The 24,162-nt window shown below is 36.8% G+C and overlaps 1 protein-coding gene across 17 annotated transcripts in view; it reads right to left on the minus strand.

Moving 5' to 3' along the window:
* Positions 1-1,054: 1,054 nt before the first annotated feature.
* The window catches only part of LOC101955320 (transmembrane protein 45A), a 135,758-nt gene continuing 112,650 nt past the window's right edge, over positions 1,055-24,162 (minus strand). For all 17 annotated transcript variants that reach the window (XM_078044390.1, XM_078044387.1, XM_078044383.1 and 14 more), the window contains 5 exons: positions 14,744-14,936; positions 13,214-13,420; positions 11,720-11,904; positions 6,106-6,251; positions 1,055-1,539 (listed from right to left, as the gene is read on the minus strand). In XM_078044390.1, the coding sequence (XP_077900516.1) occupies positions 1,446-1,539; positions 6,106-6,251; positions 11,720-11,904; positions 13,214-13,420; positions 14,744-14,936 (825 nt within the window). In that variant the 3' untranslated portion in view covers positions 1,055-1,445. The remainder of the gene's footprint in view (positions 1,540-6,105; positions 6,252-11,719; positions 11,905-13,213; positions 13,421-14,743; positions 14,937-24,162) is intronic.

The raw sequence follows: 24,162 nt of genomic DNA on the forward strand, positions 1-24,162 counted from the left end.
CCATACCCACTTCATCTTAATCATTGTAGTTATTCCTAGAGTCTCTGCTCAGGCCTAGATACCAGTGATGCCAATTTTAAGTAACTGTGGCTGACTGCTCATTCATTCTTTTGCTGGACTAGAAGAGCACCCTGAGATCTAGGACACACGTGGGTCAGAACAGATGATCCCCAGAGAACTATGGCTTGTGGGCATTTTCAAATGCCAGAGTGAACTAAGAAAACCTTTAGGCACCTGTTCTTTTCGAACTTTGTGTAACAAATGAATGTGTCTAGCTCTTGGGCCTGAGGAATCTGCTCACTTCTGTCTTCAGCGCCACTGTGATATGTACCAGACAGGGCAGCTTCTGCACTTGCCATGCTCTGGAATGCCAGGGGAGGCCTCAAGATTCAGTTGCCCACGTTTAGCTCCAGCTGCCCACAAGGCTGCCTCCTTTCCTCCACATTTGGGTCAGTCCTCTCCTGGGGACTCCTGCAGTCCTCCTCTCTTCTCTCATGGCAGAGACTGGGCTTTCTGACTGACTCTGTGTTAAGTTAGCTGTCCACATGCTTCCACTTTGAGATTCACGCAATGTGACAGCCAGAAAAAGGCCCTTGATACAGTCAATTCCATTTCCTCACTTCAGAGAGGATATGGCGATTACTAGATACCTGGAAGCAGGTTAATGATTGAGAGGTATGAAGCCCACAACTGGGAAAGGACCCTGACTTCTGACCCAGGTATTCTATGAAACCTTTTCCTTGCTTTAGATCCTCATCTACTTTAACCCAGGGGGTGCAGGGTGGCCTTTCTATGGTGTAATGACTTTTTACTTTTACAGTCAACACCACAACTCTCCTTTCCCAGTCTCTGGTGGTCTTGCAACCACATGTAGTGGGGACCATAGCTTTCATCTTGGGAAGATCACACAAGTCAACAGGAATCTTATCTACATTTCCCAGGGGAAGACTCAGGTACTTCAGAGAAAGCTGTGTCACCAAAAGGAATTTCTGTGTCATTCAGCTTCTTGTGCATCACCTAAGAGTGAGGTGTAGCTCAATAACTAAAACAAGGATTTGAGGTACATGCATTTATTTATTTCTCATTGCAGAAACAAGATAAACATTTATAGTTCTTTGTTCAATGAGTTAGAAATGGTAGCAAGAAAGGAACCCTGAACATATCCACAAGCAAATAAAGCCAGTATGTTTCATATTATGGACATCAAATGATACATGATGTGAGAAAAGTCACTCTAGTCCCTGAATACCATCATGTGCATGATGTACAAATGAACTTACCACCCAAAGTATTTTCAAAGTTAAAGTATTAAAACTCCCAAACTTTAACTAAATTAAAATCCTCTGCCTGTTGATCTCCAATAAAAGGTCAAGAAACAAAACCATGAGCAAAGACAATGCAAAAGTGAATAGGTTTATCTAGATAGACTAAATTACCATCAAAAATCACATCTCCTCTTCTGATTCTTGTTCTTGTTCAACATTTTTTAGGAGTCCAACTTCTGAAGGGCACTGTTTTTTAAGTCTAGATTTCACCAACCTGAGGAAACAGAAAACCATCTCTGTTAGATAATGTTTAAAATAAAAACTGAGGGTAGCATATATCTGTAATGCAACAACCACCAGATTTTTTGTGTGTGTAAATAGGGGAAGCAACTCAAAAAGGAAGATTGTTTTTATTTGGCTTTAGAGTTACATGAACATGTTTGTAGATTAAATCAGCTTATAAGTAAAAAGGTAAAATGTGACTTTAAAATGTGGTATGTGATTGTTTAATTGGGCATCAGAAGATAACTTTGATCATTTCTAAAACAAACAAGAGAATCCCTGGCTTGCAGCAAACCCAGATGAAACTGAGATCAGTGGCACTTCTCCATCAGTGATTGTAAAAGCTATCAGTGATTGCAAACGAGATGTCCACTCCTGTAAAGGAAAAGCAGGAAGCCACTTCCTTCCCTAGGGCTGGCACCCAAGGCAAGCCCCATGCCACGTCTAGCCTAGATTTCAGCCCCCATGTCCCTCTTCAGAGACATATTTCTCTGTAGGGCACAGGCCACTCAACTGTGATGTGATGGCTCTGTCCATAATGAATTAAGTTCAGAGAAGTTCTCTTCACCCCGTGACCATGTTCATAGGTTAAGAGAATCTAAACTGGGTTTGGGGGAAGTATCGATGACAATGTTTGACACTTGAAGATCTGAAGCTTCTTAGTGGCAAAAGCCCCACAGGCTCTTCAGTATTCTGATGTTAAAGCAAAAGACTACTAATAAGAACTATGCGGAGCTTTTCAGGTGCATCAATAAAAGATAGCTTCCAAACACACACAGAATTATGCAAACAAATTTAACAAATCAAATCATCAAAATCATTTTCCTTTTATGAAAAACTTCACTAGCTTACTCACATCTTTATCCTTATTTTCTGCCTTTCTTCTTCTGATGAAATTCTGGTCTTTCCTGTCAATATGACATGGTTTTACCTGTGCTCTGGATCCCACTAAAGCTTTATAATAGAAGAAATGTTATCGTGTTTGCTCCCTAACTCCAGGCAGAGTCTGGACCACTGTCTGGTACATAAAAGTGCCTTGATACACATCTGGCAAGGTAATGCCCTTTGGGGTAATCTGCCAGGAGTTCACACTCCCACATATTCACAGTGGTTGATTTTTCAGTCACTTCCAACTTTGTAGTGACTCCTCCAGCAAATAACAATAACTGAGCAGTATCATAGCGTCTGTTTGTTGAATTGAGAGCTAAGAAGAAACCCTGCTCAAAATCACTTGCCTTGGTGGACTATTGATGTTGCTCCCACTGTCCTCAACCCTTTTAAGTCATGGCACTCATGAAAGGTTAATTGCTGTAACAAGTCAAAGGCATTATTTCCACATTGTACAACTTCAATACATGTGAAATGAAATGGATTAATCCAATAGTTTAGTTTCTGAAGACTCTCATAGAAAATAAAATAATTCATGGCTGCTTTTTACAAATTATGTCAAGGTACAGAGACTAATGGCTCCTCCTATTACCTATTCCTCCTCTTTGAGTTGTATAGGCTGTTGCTAAAAGCCAACTAGCTGAGGCTGTTAGACACCTTTATCAGGCTCTGTTGGTGCCTGTAGCTGTAGGTTTTACACATATATAAATAGCCACCTGGGGCAGATTGAGAGATATAGAATAAGGCTACTATAATGATGCAAATCCCAGGAACTCAGGTCAGTATATGTCTACATTTTTCCTCCCATATATTCTCTTTATTTAATATGAGAAAGATTAGAGCTGAGACAATGGGTGCATTTCCAGGAAACTCTCATATGAATACAATTCCAGCATCTCTATTTTCTTCTTCAAAAAGGCTCATGTGAATCACTGCTTTAAAACCTGTCTATAAATGCCAATACTTCCTTAGCCATAGAGAGGGACTCTTAATTGAGAGATGTTTAAATGTGAGATGCAGTTAAAGTACATAATAGGATTCCCAAACAGATAGGTGTCATCTCTGAGCTATGATAAAACTACAGGCATGGGATTGGGTCAGGCAACCTTTGAACTATTGCTCTGGAAAACTGGGAAGTACAAGTTCATCTTTCAGAAATTTTGAGGATCAGTTCCAAAACCTAGTCATGATTCTATGGCAATCTTGGTGCTGTGTCAAATAGATTTTGATAAAATGTTCTGACACTTCATCACTTGTGCACAAGTTCTAAATCACTCCATAGTCAATTCCACACCAGTAGACTTGCAAGACTCCTTAGCCTGAAATTTAGGACTGGATTATCCAACTACACTAAAAGGAAGCACTAAATATTCATGATATTTTAAGCAATTGTTTATTTTATATCAAAATAGTTTAGAAAACCTGAACTCCTGGTCTTATTTTTCCAGGAGCAATAAGAGAACAAAAACTGAAAAACATATAAAACATGATTTCTGAGAAAATGAAGCTTATATTTAAGTAGTTCTGAAACAGATCTATTAAAACAGTAACAAGTATTTATTGAGCACCTACTCTATGTTTGACAGTATGTCAAGAAGTGTGGGAATATGAAAATATTCTTTGTCACAAGGAGATACAATCTAGCTAGCTAATAAGACTAACACATTAGCTAGTAGTCAACATCACCAGATAGGTCACAACTGTTAAAATATCTGGTGGAGATTAAAGTGATATAAAAATTCAGGAAAGGGAGATGAACAAGGGCTAGAGGGATCCCAGAAGCATCCATAAAAGAGATGTGTGTTTAACGCGGATATGCCAGGTAGAGAGAACTGCCTGATCAAAAGGATTGGAATAGCATGCAGCAGGGAAAGGGAGAGGTGGAAAAGAATGGAGTTTATGGTTTCCTGAGAACATTAAGTGGATAAGAAGTTCATTAGACATCTGAAGGATTCTGAAAGAGACAATGGTCTTGCTCTGAAGGGGAACTGAATGAAGTAGAGAATTTCCTTGAATTCTGGCACAATTCCAGAAAAACTGCCCTGCCCCTAAGGAAATGAGATGCAGGTGTCAGCCTAGAATAACAATAATGGAAGAAGTCAAGTTTCACTCAGTGGCAGAGCCCACCTTAACAAAGAGCTCATCATATCTGGGGTAGTAAAATAGTAGCAGTAGAAAGCGGACAATGAGAAAGCAGAATCTCTGGGCACCCAAAGCATCTCAGATCTCTCATTGTAGGTGTCTTCTCCTGGAAGCCCATCAGAGACATCTTGGAGTTAGGCAAAGGAAGTTTCATGAATCAGAGCCCTAGTACTAGAGCCACTTCAGCAATAAAGCACAAAGAATCACAGAGCAGGAGGGGTGGCCTGGGATCCATGTCTAAAGAAAGTGAAAATCTGGTTCCAGCAGAGGCTGAGACCCCACCAAGCCTATAGGCAGCGACTGCATTCTAGAAATCTGGAGAAACTGCTAGATGTGTAGTATCCCATAAGGTAGCACTATCCACGTATGGATAATTGGATTAACTAAAATTAAATGTGGACCTAGCCCCAATTCACATGCTCAATAAGTAGTGGCTACCATATTGAACACTGTATATATAGAGCTCTGCAGGGATAGAACATTTCAATCAGCACTGAAGTCTGAAGGATGAGGTGCTGGAGCCTTCATAGCTGGTAACTGGGATAAACCAAGTCAACTGTGACTTGGCTCTAACTACCTTATAAAGAGGAACCTTAAACACCCCATCCTTATTCCTACCTATTTTCAAGCTGCAACTTAACTTTCAATGGTGAGGAGCCTTCCCTGAGCTCCAGCGGTGTTTTCTTCTTCCACTATTTCCATTTGTTGAATTGCATTTCAATTGTCTCTCTCTCATTAATTTAGTCCTAACTAGCACCTAAAAATTTCTCATAGGCATCATCTGTAATGATGATCTCATTTAGGTATTATCATTATCCCAATTTTGCAAACAAGATGACAGACATATTGTGATTAAATAATTGATCTGAAAGTTATATGGTTATATTGTATGCACATACAAATATGTAATAACAAATCCCACCATTATGTACAACTATAGAGCACCAATGAAAAAATATGGAAAAATAATTGGCCTGACTAATGAACTAATAGGCAGCAGAAATAGGAATATATATTCTGTTATATTGCTCCTTACCTGTTCATGGAGTGTTGTATCAGGATTCTTGTAAAATAAGTGTATCATTCATTGTTTAGAAATATTACAGTCAATGCCAAGTTAACCAGGCATTCAGATTTAATGGGACTCATATGAGTTGGTCAAAAAATGGCTCCAAGCTTAAGAAATTCTATAATTTAAGGGTGTATGCATAGGTAAATGGAGGAATCACTGCAGGTGGGAAAGAGGAAAGAGCATACACAAAGACATGGAGACTCAGAACAGTGGACATGACACTGGTGCATGGGTCAAAGGCACAGCATAGATACTCTTGAGCTATTCCAACTGTTAAACCAACACATATTCTTTCTATTGGCAATTTATGCTTACAGACAAATTTCTGCAATGCTACCCTGTCTTATGGGATTGTAAGGAATATAATACCTTTTGAATTTTAAGTTCAACACTATCAAGTCTTGATGTTCATATATCAAGGAATGGAACTTTCATAAACAAAATTCATTAACTTACCAGGTGATAAAAGCATAATTCGCTCCAATGACAATGAAGGCCAATGCGTAAAGCCAACAAATGCCTACGGCAAGAAGCATGATGTTGTTATGATCTAGCAGATCCCATGCAGTACGTCCACCAGGGGGAAACAGGACAAAACCAATCTGTAATTTAAAATAAAAAGCACACATTAAAATAATGAACCATATTCCCAAAGATTGTGCACTTCACAATGCCTGACAACTAAGATAACTCCCATTATCTCCTATGTCACAGAGAAACATTAGATGTTTCTGCCTGTCTTAATAATACTGACAATATCTACCAAGTCACAGTTTTGAAAAAAATTAAAAGGACATTTAATGATCAATTTTCAGAATATGAACAGAGATCATCTTTGAGGATGGGTGGTCTTTCAGAATGTCCTAGGCTTCTATATTGTACAGTTTCATAATGCTATTTCAAGATTAGAGTGCAAAAAGGCTTTAAAATAAATAAATGCCCACAGATTATACTCAATGGTGAAAAACCAAATACTTTCCACCTAAGATCAGGAATAATACAAAGTTGTCTGCTTTCATCACTTCTAGTCATCATTTTACTAAAAAATTCCAATCTGAGCAATTAGATAAGAAAAATAAACAGAAGATATTTTTTGGAAAGGAAGAAGTAAAACTATCCATATTTACAAATGACATACTATCATGTATAGGAAATCCCAAAGAACCTACCCCCCAAAAAAACTATTAAAGCTAATAAATGAGTTTTGCAAATACAAAATCAACATACAAAAATAGTTGTATTTTTACACACAATGAACAACCCCAAAATGAAATTAAGAAAACTATTACCCTTACAATAGCATTGAAAAAGAGTAGGATGCTTAGGAATAACTTTAATCAAGGAGTCACATGCCTGGGGAAGTAATTCGGTGGTAGAGCACTTGCCTAGCATGCAAGAGGCCTTGGGATCAATCCCATTACCTCAAAAAAAAAAAAAATCAAAGAGGTTTAGGACTTGAAGATCAAAAACTATACAACATCATTGAAAGAAATCAAAGATCTAAAGTAATGAAAGTTATCTCATATTCATGAACTGGAAGCTTCATATTATTGAGATTGAAATGCCACCTAAAGCAATCTACAGATTCAATGCAACCCCTATTAAAATTCCAATGGCCCTTTTTTGCATAAATAAAAAAAGTTGATCTGAAAATTCATAGGGAATTGCAAGGAATCCAGGATAACTGAAAACAAAAAGAAAAACCAATCAAAACAAAAACATTGAAAAAAAGAAAACCAAAGGGGGAAGACTCACCATTTTGATTTCAAAACTTCCTATAAAGCTATAGTAATCAAAACTCTGGTATTGCCATAATGATAGACTTAAAAATCAACGAAACTGAACTGAAAGTCCACAATGAAATCCATGTATGAATTGATTTTTTAAAAATATTTATCTTCTAGTTTTAGGTGGACACAATATATAGTTTTTTTAATGTGGTGCTGAGGATCGAACCCAGTGCCTCACACATGCCAGGCGAGCGCGCTATCACTTGAGCCACATCCCGAGCCCCTCAATTGGTTTTTGACAAGGTGTCAAAGCCATTCAACTTTTGTCTTTCTTAGAGGCAAGGCAAGTCTGAGTTTTAGTTTGGACTCGGAATCTGGGCAGTCATGGGAATAATCTCTGAGGGGAAGGGGGGTTAGTAGAGCTAAGAGAAGCAAAGGAAACCATTGTCCCAAGTAGAGAGAAGAGAGAAGTGAGAACAAGAGATGCAGCTTCCTCATCCCCTGATTGTCCCTCATGCTGTCAGGAGGATGAGAAGCTTGGAAGTGACAAAGTACTAAATGAGCTATTGATATATCCTCCCACACAGACACTGGGAAAATGTGATTCATGGAATTAAGGGTCATGAAAGATTTTCTTTTCAGTTTTGAAATTGCATGATATGACCAAGTTATTGAGAAAGCATTTTAAATGTAATGTGTGGTATGCGAAGGAAACCATTTTTTGTAGGCTGGGAAGAATATTCCCCTGTTTGCAGATTATGCAATCGTTTAAATATGAGTTATTAAAAAAACTAGCCACTCTGAACACTGGTCTCATGCAGTTCACATCTACTTATATAGGGTTCCAAGATTCCAGGTGGGCACTTTCTCTGATCTGTCTATATATAGTTTATGTTTTAGTATTGACCATACTTAGAGAAAAAATATGGTGAAAAGCAAATCACAACATAATATTGTTAGCTTAAGTCTTGCCCATAAATATATACCACACATACGAACAAGACATGAAAGCATAATAAATTCACCTACATTTATAGATATTTTTGTTTCAGAGGAATCCAAGAATGGGAGAGTTACATTACTTCTTATCATTGTGTGTGTTTGTGTTGTATTAAGTATTCACTCTTCTTTAAAGCTGCAAAATCATTTGGCTGGTCACCAAACAGGAAACTTGTCTAGACCTATTGGCAGGTGGGAAAACCTCCAAATAATCTAAAATTCATACCCAAAGACTTTAACATTGTAGCTCTTCCTTGGAAAAGCATTGGGGAAAATATGAAAATATTATTTCTCTATCAAAAGAGCCAAGATTAAGCTGACTTATTCTCAGTTGAGATATAACACAGCTTATTCCTTCAGATCCTAAACATAATTAATCATTAATTGTTAACTGAATATTAGTTACTTTTATTAATTCTACTATTATCTTTATAATTCTATTCTTCAAATCTCTGAGTTTTCTCTCTTGCTTTTACTATTTTTCTTATTTGAATATAAATATCTTTAAAGAAATTGATCTAGTAAATATATGTACCCTATAATTTGGATCTTAAATGCCCCCCAAAGGTCCCTGTGGTAAAGGCTTGCTTCCAGGGTGGGGCTATTGGGAGATGGTGGAAGCTTTAGGATGTAGAACCTAGTAGGAGGTCTCTAGGTCACCAAGGGGCTTACCCTCAAGGGGGGTTGTTGAACCCTAATCCCTTCATTTGTCTCTCTTCCACTTCCCAACCATGAGATAACTGATCTTGCTCCATTACATGCCTCCATCATGATGTACTGCCTCACCACAGCCCTAGAAGCAGCAGGGCCAAAACAAGTTGTAGACTTCAACTTCGGAAATCCCAGGTCAAAATAAACCTTTATCTTTACAGGTTGATCATCTCAGTCATTTGTTATAGCAATGTAAAATTGATTCATACAATATAGAATTCTGAACCCAACAAAGAATAGGTATATTTTCTTTTCAAATACATAGAGTATCTACTACCACTGACATCAGACTATGTCCCAAAGGAAGTCTTAATGAGACTCAAAATATAATTTCTGGTCCCGGAGAAATTAAATTAGAAATGAATAAAAAGAATGTGTTTGGAAACTTAAAAGTGCACTCCTCGGGCTGGGGGTATATCTTAGTGGTAAGGTGCATACCTAACAAACACAAAGCCCTGAGTTTGCTACACCACACACACACACACACACACACACACACACACGGCAATCCTGAATAACTCATAAGTTGTGAGGGAAAGTACGTGGAAATGGCGATATTCAAAATTGCCCAAACAGGAAGTTATAGTACTATACAGAGGGAAATTCATAGCTGTAATTGTGTTTTTTTTAATAGAAAAGATTAAAAATAAATGAGATGAGAAACATACTAAAAAAAACTAGGAAAAGAAAAGTAAAAGCTTAAAACAAAGCAAAAACTGAAAATAAGAAATTGACAAATTCACAATTATAATATAAAACTTTAACAGCCACATCAATGTTTATAGCAGCATAATTCACATTAACTGAACTATGGAGCCAACCTAGATGCCCTTCAGTAGATGAATGTATAAAAAAAAATATGGCATATATACACAATGGAATTTTACTCAGCAATAAGAGAGAATAAAATCATGGAATTTGCAGGTAAATGGATGGCATTGGAGAAGATAATGCTAAGTGAAGTAAGCCAATCCCCCCCCAAAAAATGCCAAATGTTTTCTCTGATATAAGGAGACTGATTCAGAGATAAATCCGAAGGAAAACAATTAAGAATATAGACTCTACAAACAACACAACTTAAAGAGTTCCAAGAGCCTGACTTCATCCCAGAACAACCACTCACAACTGTTTGCTCTGAACCTGAACCCGGCAGACCTGGAGCTCATCGCCGTTCCTGATGTGCGTTCCTATTCTAGGTCTGATCCACAAGGATTCTTGCCCTGTTTTTGTTCATTTGACTCACCCGTAGTTAGATTTTTTTGTTTTTGTTTTTGTTTTTTTAAATTTTCTTCTTCATTCATTATTTTTCTTTTTTTTATTTTCTAGAAGTTTTTTAAAAAATATTTTATCTGTCATTGTTGTTTCTGTGCAGCAGATCATATATTCTGAGTCATGAACTCACTGTGTCTTCTCAGGTTCAAGTTATCTCTTTCTAAAACATTTCTTTTTAATTTATTTTTGAAACTATTATGCATGTACATAATAAAACATTCCAATCAAGAGGTGTAGAGTACATAACAGTGTTTTATGTGCAATTCTATTCACTCAGTTTACGTTCCCAGTAAATGATAAGTAAACAAGACAATTTCTGTATGTTAGCTGGTTAAAGTTATCAGTTATCAATTTTATCACATTATAGGGCATTTGTCATTTTTTTGATAAAATTTTTCTTCAAAAAAACGCATGAATCTAGGCTCCTCCCTACCAGCCTCTGCTCTAATAACCCTTCTACTCCCTCAAATATTTAAATACCACAGCTGTCAGATCCTGTTTTGACCTTTTTTCTTCCCCTCACCTACCAATGCTTCTTTACTGTGAAGTGCAAATCCCTGAAACAACTTCATCATGTCATGTCCCTGCTCTCTGGCAACTTAACATCTCTTCTGAGAGGGCTTCCCTAATTAAAACACATTTTGCATCCATTCAAGACTTTCTTTACATATACATATGTATATTGGATTATGGTTTATTAGTCTCTACAAAATATATATGCACTAATTGGAAATGATAAATTTCAACAATGCACTGAGATTAAGGAGTGAACATCATAAAATAGAAAGAGCCTGGGATTTGGGGTCAGACAAAACCAGATTTATATCTTAGCTCCAATATTGTGTGAACCTGAGAAAGTAACCAGGTCTCTCTGAATCTTCCTATTGGTAAATTTGACACGATATCAGCTAACTTACAGATTGTTGTGCAAACAGAGTAAAATATAGTGTGTAAAAATTCAGTACAGTGGCCAATAGATAGTTGTTTCTCAATAAATAATAGTTTCCTGTTTCCTGCCTTCCATATGTTCCTAAGCTCACTAACCATTAGGCTGTAATTTGCTTTAGCATGGGGATCTGCTTTTGACTAACAGCATTTGCTCAGAGTTCCTACATAAAAGATATTTATGTATGTGAGGAAGCGGTGCATACCCTACTTTCTGCCCAGCTGCTCTGACAATAACTCTACCAGAGCTGCTGTGCCAACCAAATAACTTGCCTTCTCAGAGACCCACATTTTCACTAGAGACAGCAAAGTAGAGGGAAGTGTCTGGAGGTCTAGGAGAAAATGCCCCATTAAATGAGGACAGAAGTTATAGGCAGAGATGTCTGGTAGATTAGCTGGAGACCCTTACTTACCTGCCAGAACCAGCATCCCTGTAGCAGGACGAAGCTTGACCGCAGGAGCTCCAGAAGTATATTTTTCTGTGTGAGGAACTCGATAAAGGCCATCAGGCCTGTCAAAAAGCTGACGAGGACCAGCAGCTGGTGCACAAAGATGTCCAGCATTTCCCGGCCATGAGTGTGGTTGTAGAAGATAAAAGCTAATAGAGGGAGGGGAACAGTTTGTCTTTGTCAATGAAACCAAATGCTGCCCACTGCTTGTCTCACTCCCTCTCTCTGCCCATAGAAGTTTCTACACACACACAATTGTTCAAAATGGCATGTCCCCACTGCTTCCCACAGGAATGCATTCTTGCATTTTCAGAGTCATTGTTGCCTTCTCAGAATGGAATATTTGAAATCTAATACTTTCCCTTCCCCAACCTTTACTCTGTCCTCTAACATACCATGACATTCTCCACTAACTGTATTTCAAAGCACCATCTACACAAGATGATGATTAATAAATATGATAGGTGACTACAGAGAAGAGCAGGCTGAAGCTGAAGCCTTGCTCTGAGGAACCAGCTCAGGGAAGAAAGAAACACATCCATAAGTCACAATGGTGGACCTTCCAGGTATGACAAGTTCCCAAGACATAGTAACTAACTGCATTTTTCATTCCATGGACAAAGTCCAGCTTCATCTTAGTCATTTTCATCAGATGTTTGTTCCAAACATAGCAACACCTGGAAAGAACAAGAACCACGCTTCTGGGTGTTGGCACCTATCTTTCATCCAGTCCTGTTCTTACAGAAGATTAAGCAGAAGTCCTCATCTTCAGATGTGGGAGGCAAGGGCAGCAGTTAGGGTGTAACCAACTTCTAATCATTTGGGACTTTTGTTGTTCTGTAATCAATCTATTTCTTACATGTACAATAAAAAAATCTCTGAACATTTGCTTTCTCCTTTTTCCACATAGTCAACTGGGAAAACAACTGAATAAAACATATTGTTTTTCAATAACCACTCAAAATTAGGACTTCATGTTTTTATGTGACTGAATTTTTGGACCTACTTATCACATAATTGCAGAGTTTTATTTCATTAATATTTTTAAAGGTAGTTAGTAGACAGTGAAAGCTGTTCTGTGGTGAGTTGCTGCCCCATCTCAGGATATCTATGCTCCTCTATGCTGAGTTCAGTTTTCATTCATAAAAGTAGAAATAATAATTTCCAGGACAACCAAGAGATAATGAAACACTGTAGGTGGTTCTTTAAGACAGATGTGAAATATGAATAAAGCACATTTGAATGACTATGCTTGCCCAGTTCTAAGTGAGTCAGTAAGGAAGGTCTTTGGCAACCTATGTAGGACACCAAAATACATTACGAACAATCACATCAAGATACCCATCAATCACAGTTGCACCAAGACAGCAAAGATGTATTATTATAAAAAGTTACACTAATTATTACCATAAATGCCTAGTAATAGAGAAAGATTTAGAAAAAAATACTCATTCTTACACTCCACAAAGAAGGCATTTGACATCATTAACTTGATTAAGGAGACTGGAATTGAACTGACGGTGGAACATAAGATGCAGGCCACACCCAGCAGTCCAAAGAAGGAATATAGGGTCAAGTGTTGCAAACGCAGCACTCGTTTCCATGGGATTTCGTTGTGTATGATCAGGTGGGGCCCTTCAGCAAAAAACTGTAGACTAATTATACCTGTAGAGAAATATATTACAGTTTTAGAAACCCTCTCTGTAGCTTTGTCTAGCATGCATGAAGATACAGAAGGATTTTCCCATTGACTATTGCAATCTGATGTCCTGTTATGACAGTGATTCCTCTCTCTAGACTGTTGCCTAAAAGCTTAGCACTGGAGCTTTACCCTTGTTTTAAAACTTCAAATGCTGGTTTGGATCAATTTTAGTCACAGACAATTATAGGAATCAAACAACTATTTCAGTTCTACAATGCTGATGATTTGAGTTCAACTATCTATTCTTGTCTAACAACTAAAGTAAATCCTGAATGATTTAGGGTTTCGGATCTACCAGATCAGTCTTATAAAGGCTGATTACTTTCTTCCTAGATACTACATCTTTGGGTAGCTGCCACAAAGTAGGGAGTTATACTTGGTTTCCAATAAAAATGCTCAAGAGTTCAGCTTTTCTCCAACTAAGGATAACTGAGAAGGCCCAGACAGAGCATATAGTTAGTTCAGTTATTAAAACATTTACATTAGAGATGATACCTTATTTGTTAATCTATAGAATTTGACAAGGGAATCTCTCTATTTGGAAATAGTTACTCTGTAATTTGATAGTCATAGTAAAGCCTTGTATCATGAATAAACTGTGTAAATATTCTCTTGCACATGAAAATATCCAGAAGGAGAAACAGAACACAGAAATGATCCACTCACCAATCAATGTCATTTTCCCATTAGAAAATGGGAGGTTTTATCTTTTTATGGAGGAGAGACTGCAGTGAACTCCAGAAACACAGAACACTTCATGGAATCCTCATGGGCAATGGGAAGTTCTTAGAAGCTATCTGCCCTAACCTCCTCCAATTCAGGAAAAAAAAAAAAAAAAAAAGGACGAATGCATGAAGCAAGGTCTTCCTCAGCCTTGAACTCTCTCTACAGCTGATCAGCAACAATTTATCATTGAAACTTTCCCATGAATGCTTGATTATTTTGGTGTCGCATCCAAAATGGTTTCTGATTGGGCTTGTTCTTTCAAGGCTTATAACAATTGATTTAAAAGTATTTCAGAGGCTCCAATCCATTCTATAAAGGAGATTCACTTTGACTGAGTAGGCAAATGAACTACCATGATGAATTCATTAAGAAATACACTTTTGTATTAACACGAAATATCACCTAACAAATTATATCAGATAGAATACATTTAGAATATATATTGAGAGATGTTTTGAATACAAAATCCATTTTAGCAATTTCTTAACTTTTTATTGAATATTCTCTTGCACATGAAAATATCCAGAAGAAGAAACAGAACACAGAAATGATCCACTCACCAATCAATGTCACGGTAACTATTGCAATTCCCTCCAAAAATTCTAATCGCTGGAATAATGCTTTGGATCCAAGGTAGCAGGTCTGCTTATGCTTTTTGCAGACATACTTCAAAATACTCTTTGTACTCCACCAAAGACCGAAGACAAAGAAGAAGACTCCAGGGAGGGCATGACCTGGGAAATCCCCGAAGACCTATAAAGTGAAGAACAAACAGAAGAAGACATTTCATTTTGGAAACTTGGACCAAACATTTCCTTTTCCTGTAGAATATACTGACTTCTGATGATCATGGGTACATAGCAGATCCCACTGGAATATCCACAATACCAATAAAAGATAATAAAAATTTGCATTAACACACCATGTATTAGGCATTAGGTCAAGTATTTTTACATGCCATTTCTAATTTAATTTTTGAAACACTCTGACTGAGGAATTATTATTCCATTTTCAATTGAGATACAAGTTTAGAGAAGTTAAATGACTTGCCCAGATCTCACAACTATTAAGTAAATGCTTTGCTGTTTTTAACATAGAGTTCAAGAGGGTTTCTTAAAAAGTTAGTACAAACTTCACTATACAGTTGCCTTTGCGCATATTTAAAGAAAAGTAATATAAAACTATGCCCTTTTGTTTAAAATTTGAAATGTGAAATTGCCTACAAACTTTTTAAAGAATCCAGTGTGTGAAAGAGACCACCAATGTTCATCAGATATGTGTGTGCTTCTCCCTACACTTTCCCAGCCTCTTCTCCAATTGGATTAAAACTTTAGTTTTAGTTCTGGCTACAGCATTAAATGTGAAATTGGTGCACGTCACTTGGAGGCTGTGTCGATAAAGTCTATGTGATTCCTCCCCCCATCCCCCTCCCCTGTCCCTCACTCATCCCTTACCCTGGCAGCCTTGGGTACATAGCAGATCATACTAAAATATGCACCACAATACTAATAAAAGAAACAACCAGTCTATTTCCAGTTTTCCAAGAAACAATCCTTTATTACCATAAGTCATTGAAACGTTGAGGTTTATTTTTTAAGTAGCTTAGCTCCACTTAGCCAGATATATACCAACCCAAATCATATTGTAAATATTTGTTTACACTATTGTCACATGATAAAGTTATCTCTGACTAATAACCAGAAATATGCTCCATTTTTATCAGTGCTACAGAAAATCCAATCTTGATTTCTAAGCATTTTTAATTATGGAAATAGTAATTGATTCAAACAAACAAATGTATTATACCATCAACAAAATAATGAAGTGACAGGCCAGAACCATCCTTGTGGATCTAACACTAGGCTAGGCACAAGAAAACTCATGAAAGGAGGTGTTTAGGATTCCGCCTGGTCCAGTAGACTTCCTTATCTCCTTGAGTGAGAACTGAGCCTCTCAGTTCAGGGCATACCCCTGTAAGCTATTTCCATACCAGTTGATATAAAGGGAACCTTCTAGGGATACTGTGAAATTGACCCTAACACTACAAGTCTCAAATTTCCAACCGAGACCCCAGATACTCATTGCAGTGCACCCTTGAATCATCCAAGCCATCCAAGAGAGTCAGACTCTATACAACATGGTGCTAGGGACAGGTTCTTTTCCTAACTCTGACTCATGGTGTGGTTTGAAGCATGTTCCTTAACCTCTTATTAACCTTTCTTTTTATTGATTAAGAACCAAGTCTCAACCTCTCTGAGACTTGGTTCTTAATCAATAAAAAGAAAAAGAGCACTCATACACTATTAAGAGAAATGCAAATTTGCTTTGGCAAGCAATTTGACCGTAAGTAAGACTGTGGAGAGTACATATACCCAGCAACTCAGCAATCCAACTTGTAGTACATACCCCAGAAAACTCTTACAGGTGTTCTTTTGTATATGCCAAAAACTTTTTAAATTGCTGCATTAATTGTAGTAACACAAAATTGAAAATAATTTAAACATTAATTTATAGAGAAATTGATAAATAATGTGTTATACATTAGAATGTGGTACAACAGCTGAAACATTTTAAAATTTAAAGATTAGTTCTATGTTTAACAACATGAAGAGATATTTAAAGCATTAAACTGGGTGGATAATGCTTAATGTTAAATACTGCTGTATTTTGGTACAATCATATACTGTTGTTAAACACTTGAATGTGATTCATTGTTCATATACATATATAAATGTAAAAGTATAAAAGAGAAACTGAAATGACGCACACAAATAATAATGGTTTCCTTTGAGGAGAGAGTAGAGAAATAGAAATGGGAGGGGCAAGGGACACGTAACTGTAATATTTTATTTCTTTTACTTAAAAAAGTTATTCTTGCTCCACATTCTCTCCAGTATTTTATGTTGTATAATTGTTGTATAATTTTTAATATAATTTAGTATTTTATGTTGTATAATTGTTGTATAATTTTTAATATAATTTTTAATAGGTGTATGCTGATATCCCTTATAATTTTAACTTGTAATTCCCTTATGACATAAGATGTTCTTCCTATATGCTGATTTACCATAAGTACACCTGGAAGAAAATTATACAAAACACCATGTCTACATAGTTAAAATGAGTGTATGTCATATTTTTATTCAGTTTTCATAGTTCTTTGCACTATATTTTTAAAGCAATGGGCTTTATTTTTTCAGAGTAGTTTTATATTTGCAGAAAATTGAACAGATATTACACACTATTCCCACCCCTCAGTTTCCCATTTATTAATTCTTGCTAATAGTACAGTATATTTGTTATAATTGATGAACCAATATCGATACATTATTATTAACTGATGTTCATGATTTTTGTTATAATCACTCTGTGTTTAATATTTCTATGAGTTGGGTACACTGGTAATATCATATATCCAGAATGATAGTATTTCATAAATAATATCCTTTAAAATCTGTGCTTCACCTATTTATTCCTTCCTCCCTCATCCTGAGCTCCTGACAACCACTGATCTTTCTACTATCTGTATAGTTTTGCCTTTTCCAAAATGTCACATAATTAAAACCATATAGTATGTAACATTTTCAGACTGGCTCCTTTCACTTAGCCATATATATTTGTTTCCTGCATATCTTCTTGTGACTTGAGAGTGCTTTTCTTTTTAATCACTGAATAATATCCCATTATGTCAATGCACCAGTTTTTATTTTTAATCCATTTCTCTTTCAAAGGCCACACTTCCAAATTTTAGCAATCATGAATAAAACTATTAATAACATTCATGTGCAGGGTTCTGAATACATATAAGTTCTTAACTCATTTGAATACATATCAAGGAGTACAAATTTGTAAGAAACTGCCAAAATGTCTTCCAAACTAGCCATATCAGATTCCCCCAGCAATGAATGAGAGTTCTTGTTGCTCCACATTCTCACCACTATTTTATGTTGTATTTTGAGTCGTATCATTTTTAATAGGCATATGCTGGTATCCCTTATAATTTTAATTTGTAATTCCCTAATGACATAAAATGTTAAACCATGACGCAAAGAAAAGACCACCGACTCCAATTTAAATCAAATTAAAATCAGATTAAAGCAAGCTTGTTATTCCGACCAGTTGGGACTGTCCCTCTCCCAAAATCTATAGGAATAGAAGATAATACCCCAGCTCTCTAGGAGCACAGTTTTATAGAACAAAAAGTTGCAAAAGGGGGTTGTCTTGAGAATTTACAAATAACAAGATTTTGACAAGCATAATACAAAGGCAGGTAGTAGGTTAATGGTCTAAATGGTTCAGCACTTAGGGAGTAAATTTGGATTTCAACATCAGAATTTATGAGGTGCCACTAAGGTTTCAGAGAGAGTTGTTATCTGGTCAGGAAAAACCAGGCCTGAGTGAGTTCAAGGCATGGGCAGGCGTTCCAAGCAAGTTTAGAAATCGCAGAAATTTATAGTAAAGCATAAATTAACTTTTCATGCCTTTGTGACGAGATGGTTCCCGATCTGAAGAGGGAATTAGGCTGGGTTTGTCAAAGATGTTCTTCCTATATGCTGATTTAACATCAGCACACCTTGTTTGGAGAGGTGTCTTATCAGATCTTTTGCTCAATTTTTATCGGGTTGTTTTTCTTATTGGTGAGTTTTAGGAGTTGTACTTAATGTTCTAAATGTATATTTTTTTATTATATATATGTTTTGCAAATACTTTCCTCATCTTTTTGCTTTCTTTTTACTTGGCATGTCTTTTTGCTTTCTTGACACTGTCCTCCACAGAGAAAAAGGTTTTAATTTTGACAATGTTTAACGTATACATTTTTCTTCTATATTTTGTGCTCTTAATATTATATTTTAAAAACTCATTGCCATGCCCAAGATCACCTGGAACAGAAGACTCTGTTGTCTTATAGAAGTTTTATAGTTTTTCATTTAATATTCCGTTCAATAATAAATTTTGAGTTAATTTTATGAAATATATAAGGTCTGTGTAGATTTCTTTCTTTCTTTCTTTCTTTTTTTTTTTTACATGTGGGAGTGATTGTTAATTTTATCTGTCAGCTTGACTAAGCTAATAGATGCCCAGATTGCTGGTAAAACACTATTTGGGTCTTTATCAATGAGGGTTTTTCAATATAGATTAGCATTTGAAACAATAGACTAAAGAAGATAGGATTGATGGGCATCATTCTGTGATGAGACAGAAGTCTTGACTATAGTGACTCCATTTTGTGAAACAGCCATGTCAACTAGAAAGGTCATGACTGGGGCAAGTTGTTTCTCCTTTTGTTATGGAAACCCTTGAGAACACAGAACTGTCTACCTGGGCTCTGTTTCTGTACCTGGGGTAACTGGGCTTATAATTGGCTAAGCCTCCCGCCACCTGACTGCAATCTCCAGCTTCTGTAACTTGGCTTGCTTGCATTGACTAAACCCCCAAATGTCCCTTTTGTGGTTTTTTGGCTTAAATATGAGGCCAAACTGAAGGAGGTGCACCACTCTGACCATCTCGCTTTTAGAGAGTAGAGTGTCCGCCCTGCCAGCAATAAAGCCTTGGAATGGCAATGTGTGGGCTGAGAGTTATTTGAGGGTCTCAGTTTCGGTATAACAATTCAATCCCTTCTTTAAGGCCAAAATGGAACAGAAAGTTAAAGGAAGGATGAATTTGCTCTCTCTTTCTGAGATGGAACATCTATCTTCCCATGCCTTCAAAGACCAGAAGTCCTGCTTCTCAGGAGTTAGACTCTGAGGCTCACATCAGCAGGCCCCTAGTTCTCAGTCTTTCAGACTCAGGCTGAACTGAATCACCAGGTTTCCTGATTCTCTAGCTTGCAGACACCATATCAGGGAACTTCTTCCACTTCATAATTACATACAAGTTACCACATTAAATCTGCTCCTGTTGGTTTTGTTTCTCTAGAGAACATTAACTAATAGAGTGGGTGTACAATGTTCAAACTTCATCTGTTGAAAAGACTGTCTTTTCACTCAGGATTTGCTTTTGTACCTTTGTCAAAGATCAACTGACTGTATTCATGTGTGTCCATCTCTGGGCTCTCTATTCTGCTCCACTAATCTTTCATTACTTTTTCACCAATACCACATTGATCATGACAACTTTAAACTAAGCTTTAAACCTTGGTAATGTTAATGCTCTGACTCTGTTCTTTTTCAATCGATCAGGCTATTCTGTGTCTTTTGCCTTTCCATATAAGCTTACAATATCCACAGAGTAATTTGCTGGGATTTTGGGATTACATTAAATTCATAGATTGAGTTGTGAAGAATACATATCTTAATAATATAGATTCTTTCTATCCAAAAATATGGACTATCTCTTCATTTATTTAGATCTTTGATTTCTTGAAAAAGAGGTTTATAGTTTTGCTCATATTTATATATGTGTATTGTTTGTCTAAGTATTTCTTTTCTTTTTTGGTGTTAATGTAAATGGTGTGTGCTTTTAATTTCAAACTCTAATTTTTTATTCTATATTAGAAAACATTTGACTAATATATATTAATCTTGTATTCTGAAGCTTTGCTATAATAATTTATTAATTCCAGTTTTGTCGTTGTGGGTTCTTTGGGATTTTCCACACAGATAATTTTGTCACCTATAATCAAAGACAGTTTTAGCTTGTCCTTTCTAGTCTGTTTATTTTCTATTTCCTTGCCTTGTCTTTTTGCATAAACTAAGAATTCCAGTAAGGTGTTGAATTGGAATGATGATAGGGGGCATCCTTAAGTCTCTATCTTAAGGGAAAAGCATCTATTTTCTGACCATTAAGTACAATGTTATCCCAGGCTTTTGTGTGGATACCCTGCATTGAGAATGCTCCCCTCAGTACCTAGTCTGGTTTTCGTTAGTCTTGAATTGTTTTTTGATTTCTCTTTTTAAAAGTGGTGTACAGCCAGATAATGGAGGACCTCAAATGGCGTGTGCTTTTAATTTCAAACTCTAATTTTTTATTCTATATTAGAAAACATTTGACTAATATATATTAATCTTGTATTCTGAAGCTTTGCTATAATAATTTATTAATTCCAGTTTTGTCGTTGTGGGTTCTTTGGGATTTTCCACACAGATAATTTTGTCACCTATAATCAAAGACAGTTTTAGCTTGTCCTTTCTAGTCTGTTTATTTTCTATTTCCTTGCCTTGTCTTTTTGCATAAACTAAGAATTCCAGTAAGGTGTTGAATTGGAATGATGATAGGGGGCATCCTTAAGTCTCTATCTTAAGGGAAAAGCATCTATTTTCTGACCATTAAGTACAATGTTATCCCAGGCTTTTGTGTGGATACCCTGCATTGAGAATGCTCCCCTCAGTACCTAGTCTGGTTTTCGTTAGTCTTGAATTGTTTTTTGATTTCTCTTTTTAAAAGTGGTGTACAGCCAGATAATGGAGGACCTCAAATGGCATGTTAAGAAGTTTCAACTTAATTATATGAACAACAAGAAGTAACTGAATGTTTTTGAGCAAAGAATAGATATAAGAGAGATGTATGGGAGCCCTTAAACCATCCAAAAATTAAAAATAAAAAACAATCTATTAAAAAATATTTAAAGATATCCAGAAAGGAGTACTGCTCCAAGTGCTTCAGCAACCCATTCTAGGGACATACAAATCTCACTCTCAGTTAATATCATCTTATAGCCAACCTGAATCGGTTTTAGGTCCCAGTAAAAACACAAAACATTCATTAATCTTGATGAAATGTGGAGACATGATTCCTATATGCATTGTTAATCTACCCACTCCCAATCCAGTGAAGAAAGCTACTGCCTTCAGATTCAGGGCAGTCATAGGCACTCAGGAGTGTCAACTAGCTTATTTAAAAAATGTACCCAAAAACAACCACACCTGAATCAACAGTGTTGTCACATTCATTTGCACCACTTCTAACAAGGGAGTTGCTGCTCTCAACAGCTCTCTTAACAAGGACACCTGAATCAACATTTGGCTATCCTTGTCCTCCATCTGGTAGCCCGTTCTCAGGGCCTTACCTGCCTTGACACTTCTTTACCCACCTCCCCGTCATCCTGCTCTTCTCTCCCCTTTCTCTTCTGCCTGCCACAATGAATTTCCAGAAGGGCAGCAGAGAGGTTAAGGGTTCTAAGCAAATTCCCTTCAAGAGCAAGGGGCCACCTAAGGGAAGGAAAGGCACCCCTTGGTCAGATTTTAAAACTTGGCCTGGTTTGGATTTCTGTTGGTCTGTTGGATGGGGAATGACAGAGGGTAATCAATGGAGCCCAGAAAGCCAAAAGTGAGAAGTAAATGGTTCTGCCGGATAGGGCAGATCAAACTCTGAGTTCCTGAACTCACAGACTTAAAAGCCACCCAAGTGTCCAGTCCTCCTCTCCCCCTGCTTCCTGTTGGTTTCATTAAATTTCATTCATGACACTCAGCTTTGCAAACTCCCATGCTCTTGAAAAGCCTCTTGGCACATTTCTGGCTTTGTTGAAAGAATTCTGATTTCTTTAGAAGTGCCTTTAAGGTTTTTCAGAGGAATGTGTGGGAGTATTAGTGATCTTGCCTGTCTGCTTATGCATTCATTCATTCCTCATTCCTCCATCTACTCATCCAATAAAACGAATATTTATTAAACAACTATGATGTGCCAGGTTCAGTTCTAGCCACTGGGGCCATGAAACAATATTCCTGCTCTTATGCTATTTCTCTTGTAGAGTTAGAAGATAAACAAATAAGAATTCTAGAACACTGAAAATGTGGTCCTACCTCCACATCAAGTGAGGGCTTGTTGAAAATACGGCATCTCAGGCCCCACCTTAGACTTACTAAATTAGTATTCTTATTTTAACTGGCTCTCGAATGTGTGGTAGGATGTTTAGCAGCTTCTCAGGCATCTGCCTACTATATGCTAGCACCTCCACCTGGAGGGAAAAATCACATTCTCTTTCCCATTGAAGAAATCCTGGCCTAGGAGTTTTTTGGTTAAATCCCCTTAACATCAAAACACTATTTTTTTCTTCTTTCTGAGGAAAAAGAAAAATGCAACAAATTTGGTTATTAACTGTTACATTAAAGTCCAACCAAGATTATGTGCACTTTTTCAGAAAGTTTTTGCAACTAACAGAACAACCCAAAACTTGAAAAAGAAAAGTTTGTACAATTCTCATGCAAAAACTTTCACACAAAAAAATTACTCAAGTTTGTGATTTAATGTTACTACTAAGAATAAAGAGGGACCTGAAATTTACTATAGCTTCCATGAGACCAAGGATTTAGGACTGGATGTCATCACTACCAATGATACTTGCCATCATGTAAAGGTTTAGAACAACTCTTGTTTTGAAATAGCTGGCAAATAGGGCATCAAGCTCTGTATCTACCCTCAAATAGTGAAAGTGCATTTACCTTCAAATACTGACTTTAAAAAAAGTCATAAATAACATAAGCATAATCTGAAGCCAGTATGGTGATATCCGAGCATTGTGCAATTTTGATCAGAGAAAAGGAGAAAAAAAAATAGACGACATAATTCTGGTCTCTCAGTCTCTTTGTGTCAGGAAATTTATATTCCATTGTTTGTTTTTAGTTAATTAAAAAAAATAGACTCAGTCTAGGCATTAGGATTCCTGATTTTGGCAGACGTCTATGGCAAGTACACTTAAAAAAAGTATTCCAGTTAGTGACAAAATAATGTAATAGCTCAGGTTCAGCTGGACGGAGTAGAAACCACAGCACTGCTCTCTCAGTGCTGAGCTGAGTGGAAGAATGGAAGCCAGGCAGAGAGTGCAATTGTCAGGTGGAGGTCGCCTCCCATTCCTACTTTCAAGTGCTATGTATACACTTTTGCAGGCTCTATTTCCCAGAAGAGGCAGCTGAGCTTGAGACTTTTGATGATTTGCCTGAGAATGCACAGACCATAAATGGTAGAGGGAAAGAAATCTAACTTTCGAGGGTACTGGAGGACAGTGAACTTTCTACAGCACCAAAGATCCCTGGTTTCATTTCAT

The sequence above is a fragment of the Ictidomys tridecemlineatus genome, chromosome 3 (genome assembly GCF_052094955.1).
Source record: "Ictidomys tridecemlineatus isolate mIctTri1 chromosome 3, mIctTri1.hap1, whole genome shotgun sequence".
Classification (NCBI taxonomy): Eukaryota; Metazoa; Chordata; class Mammalia; order Rodentia; family Sciuridae; genus Ictidomys; species Ictidomys tridecemlineatus.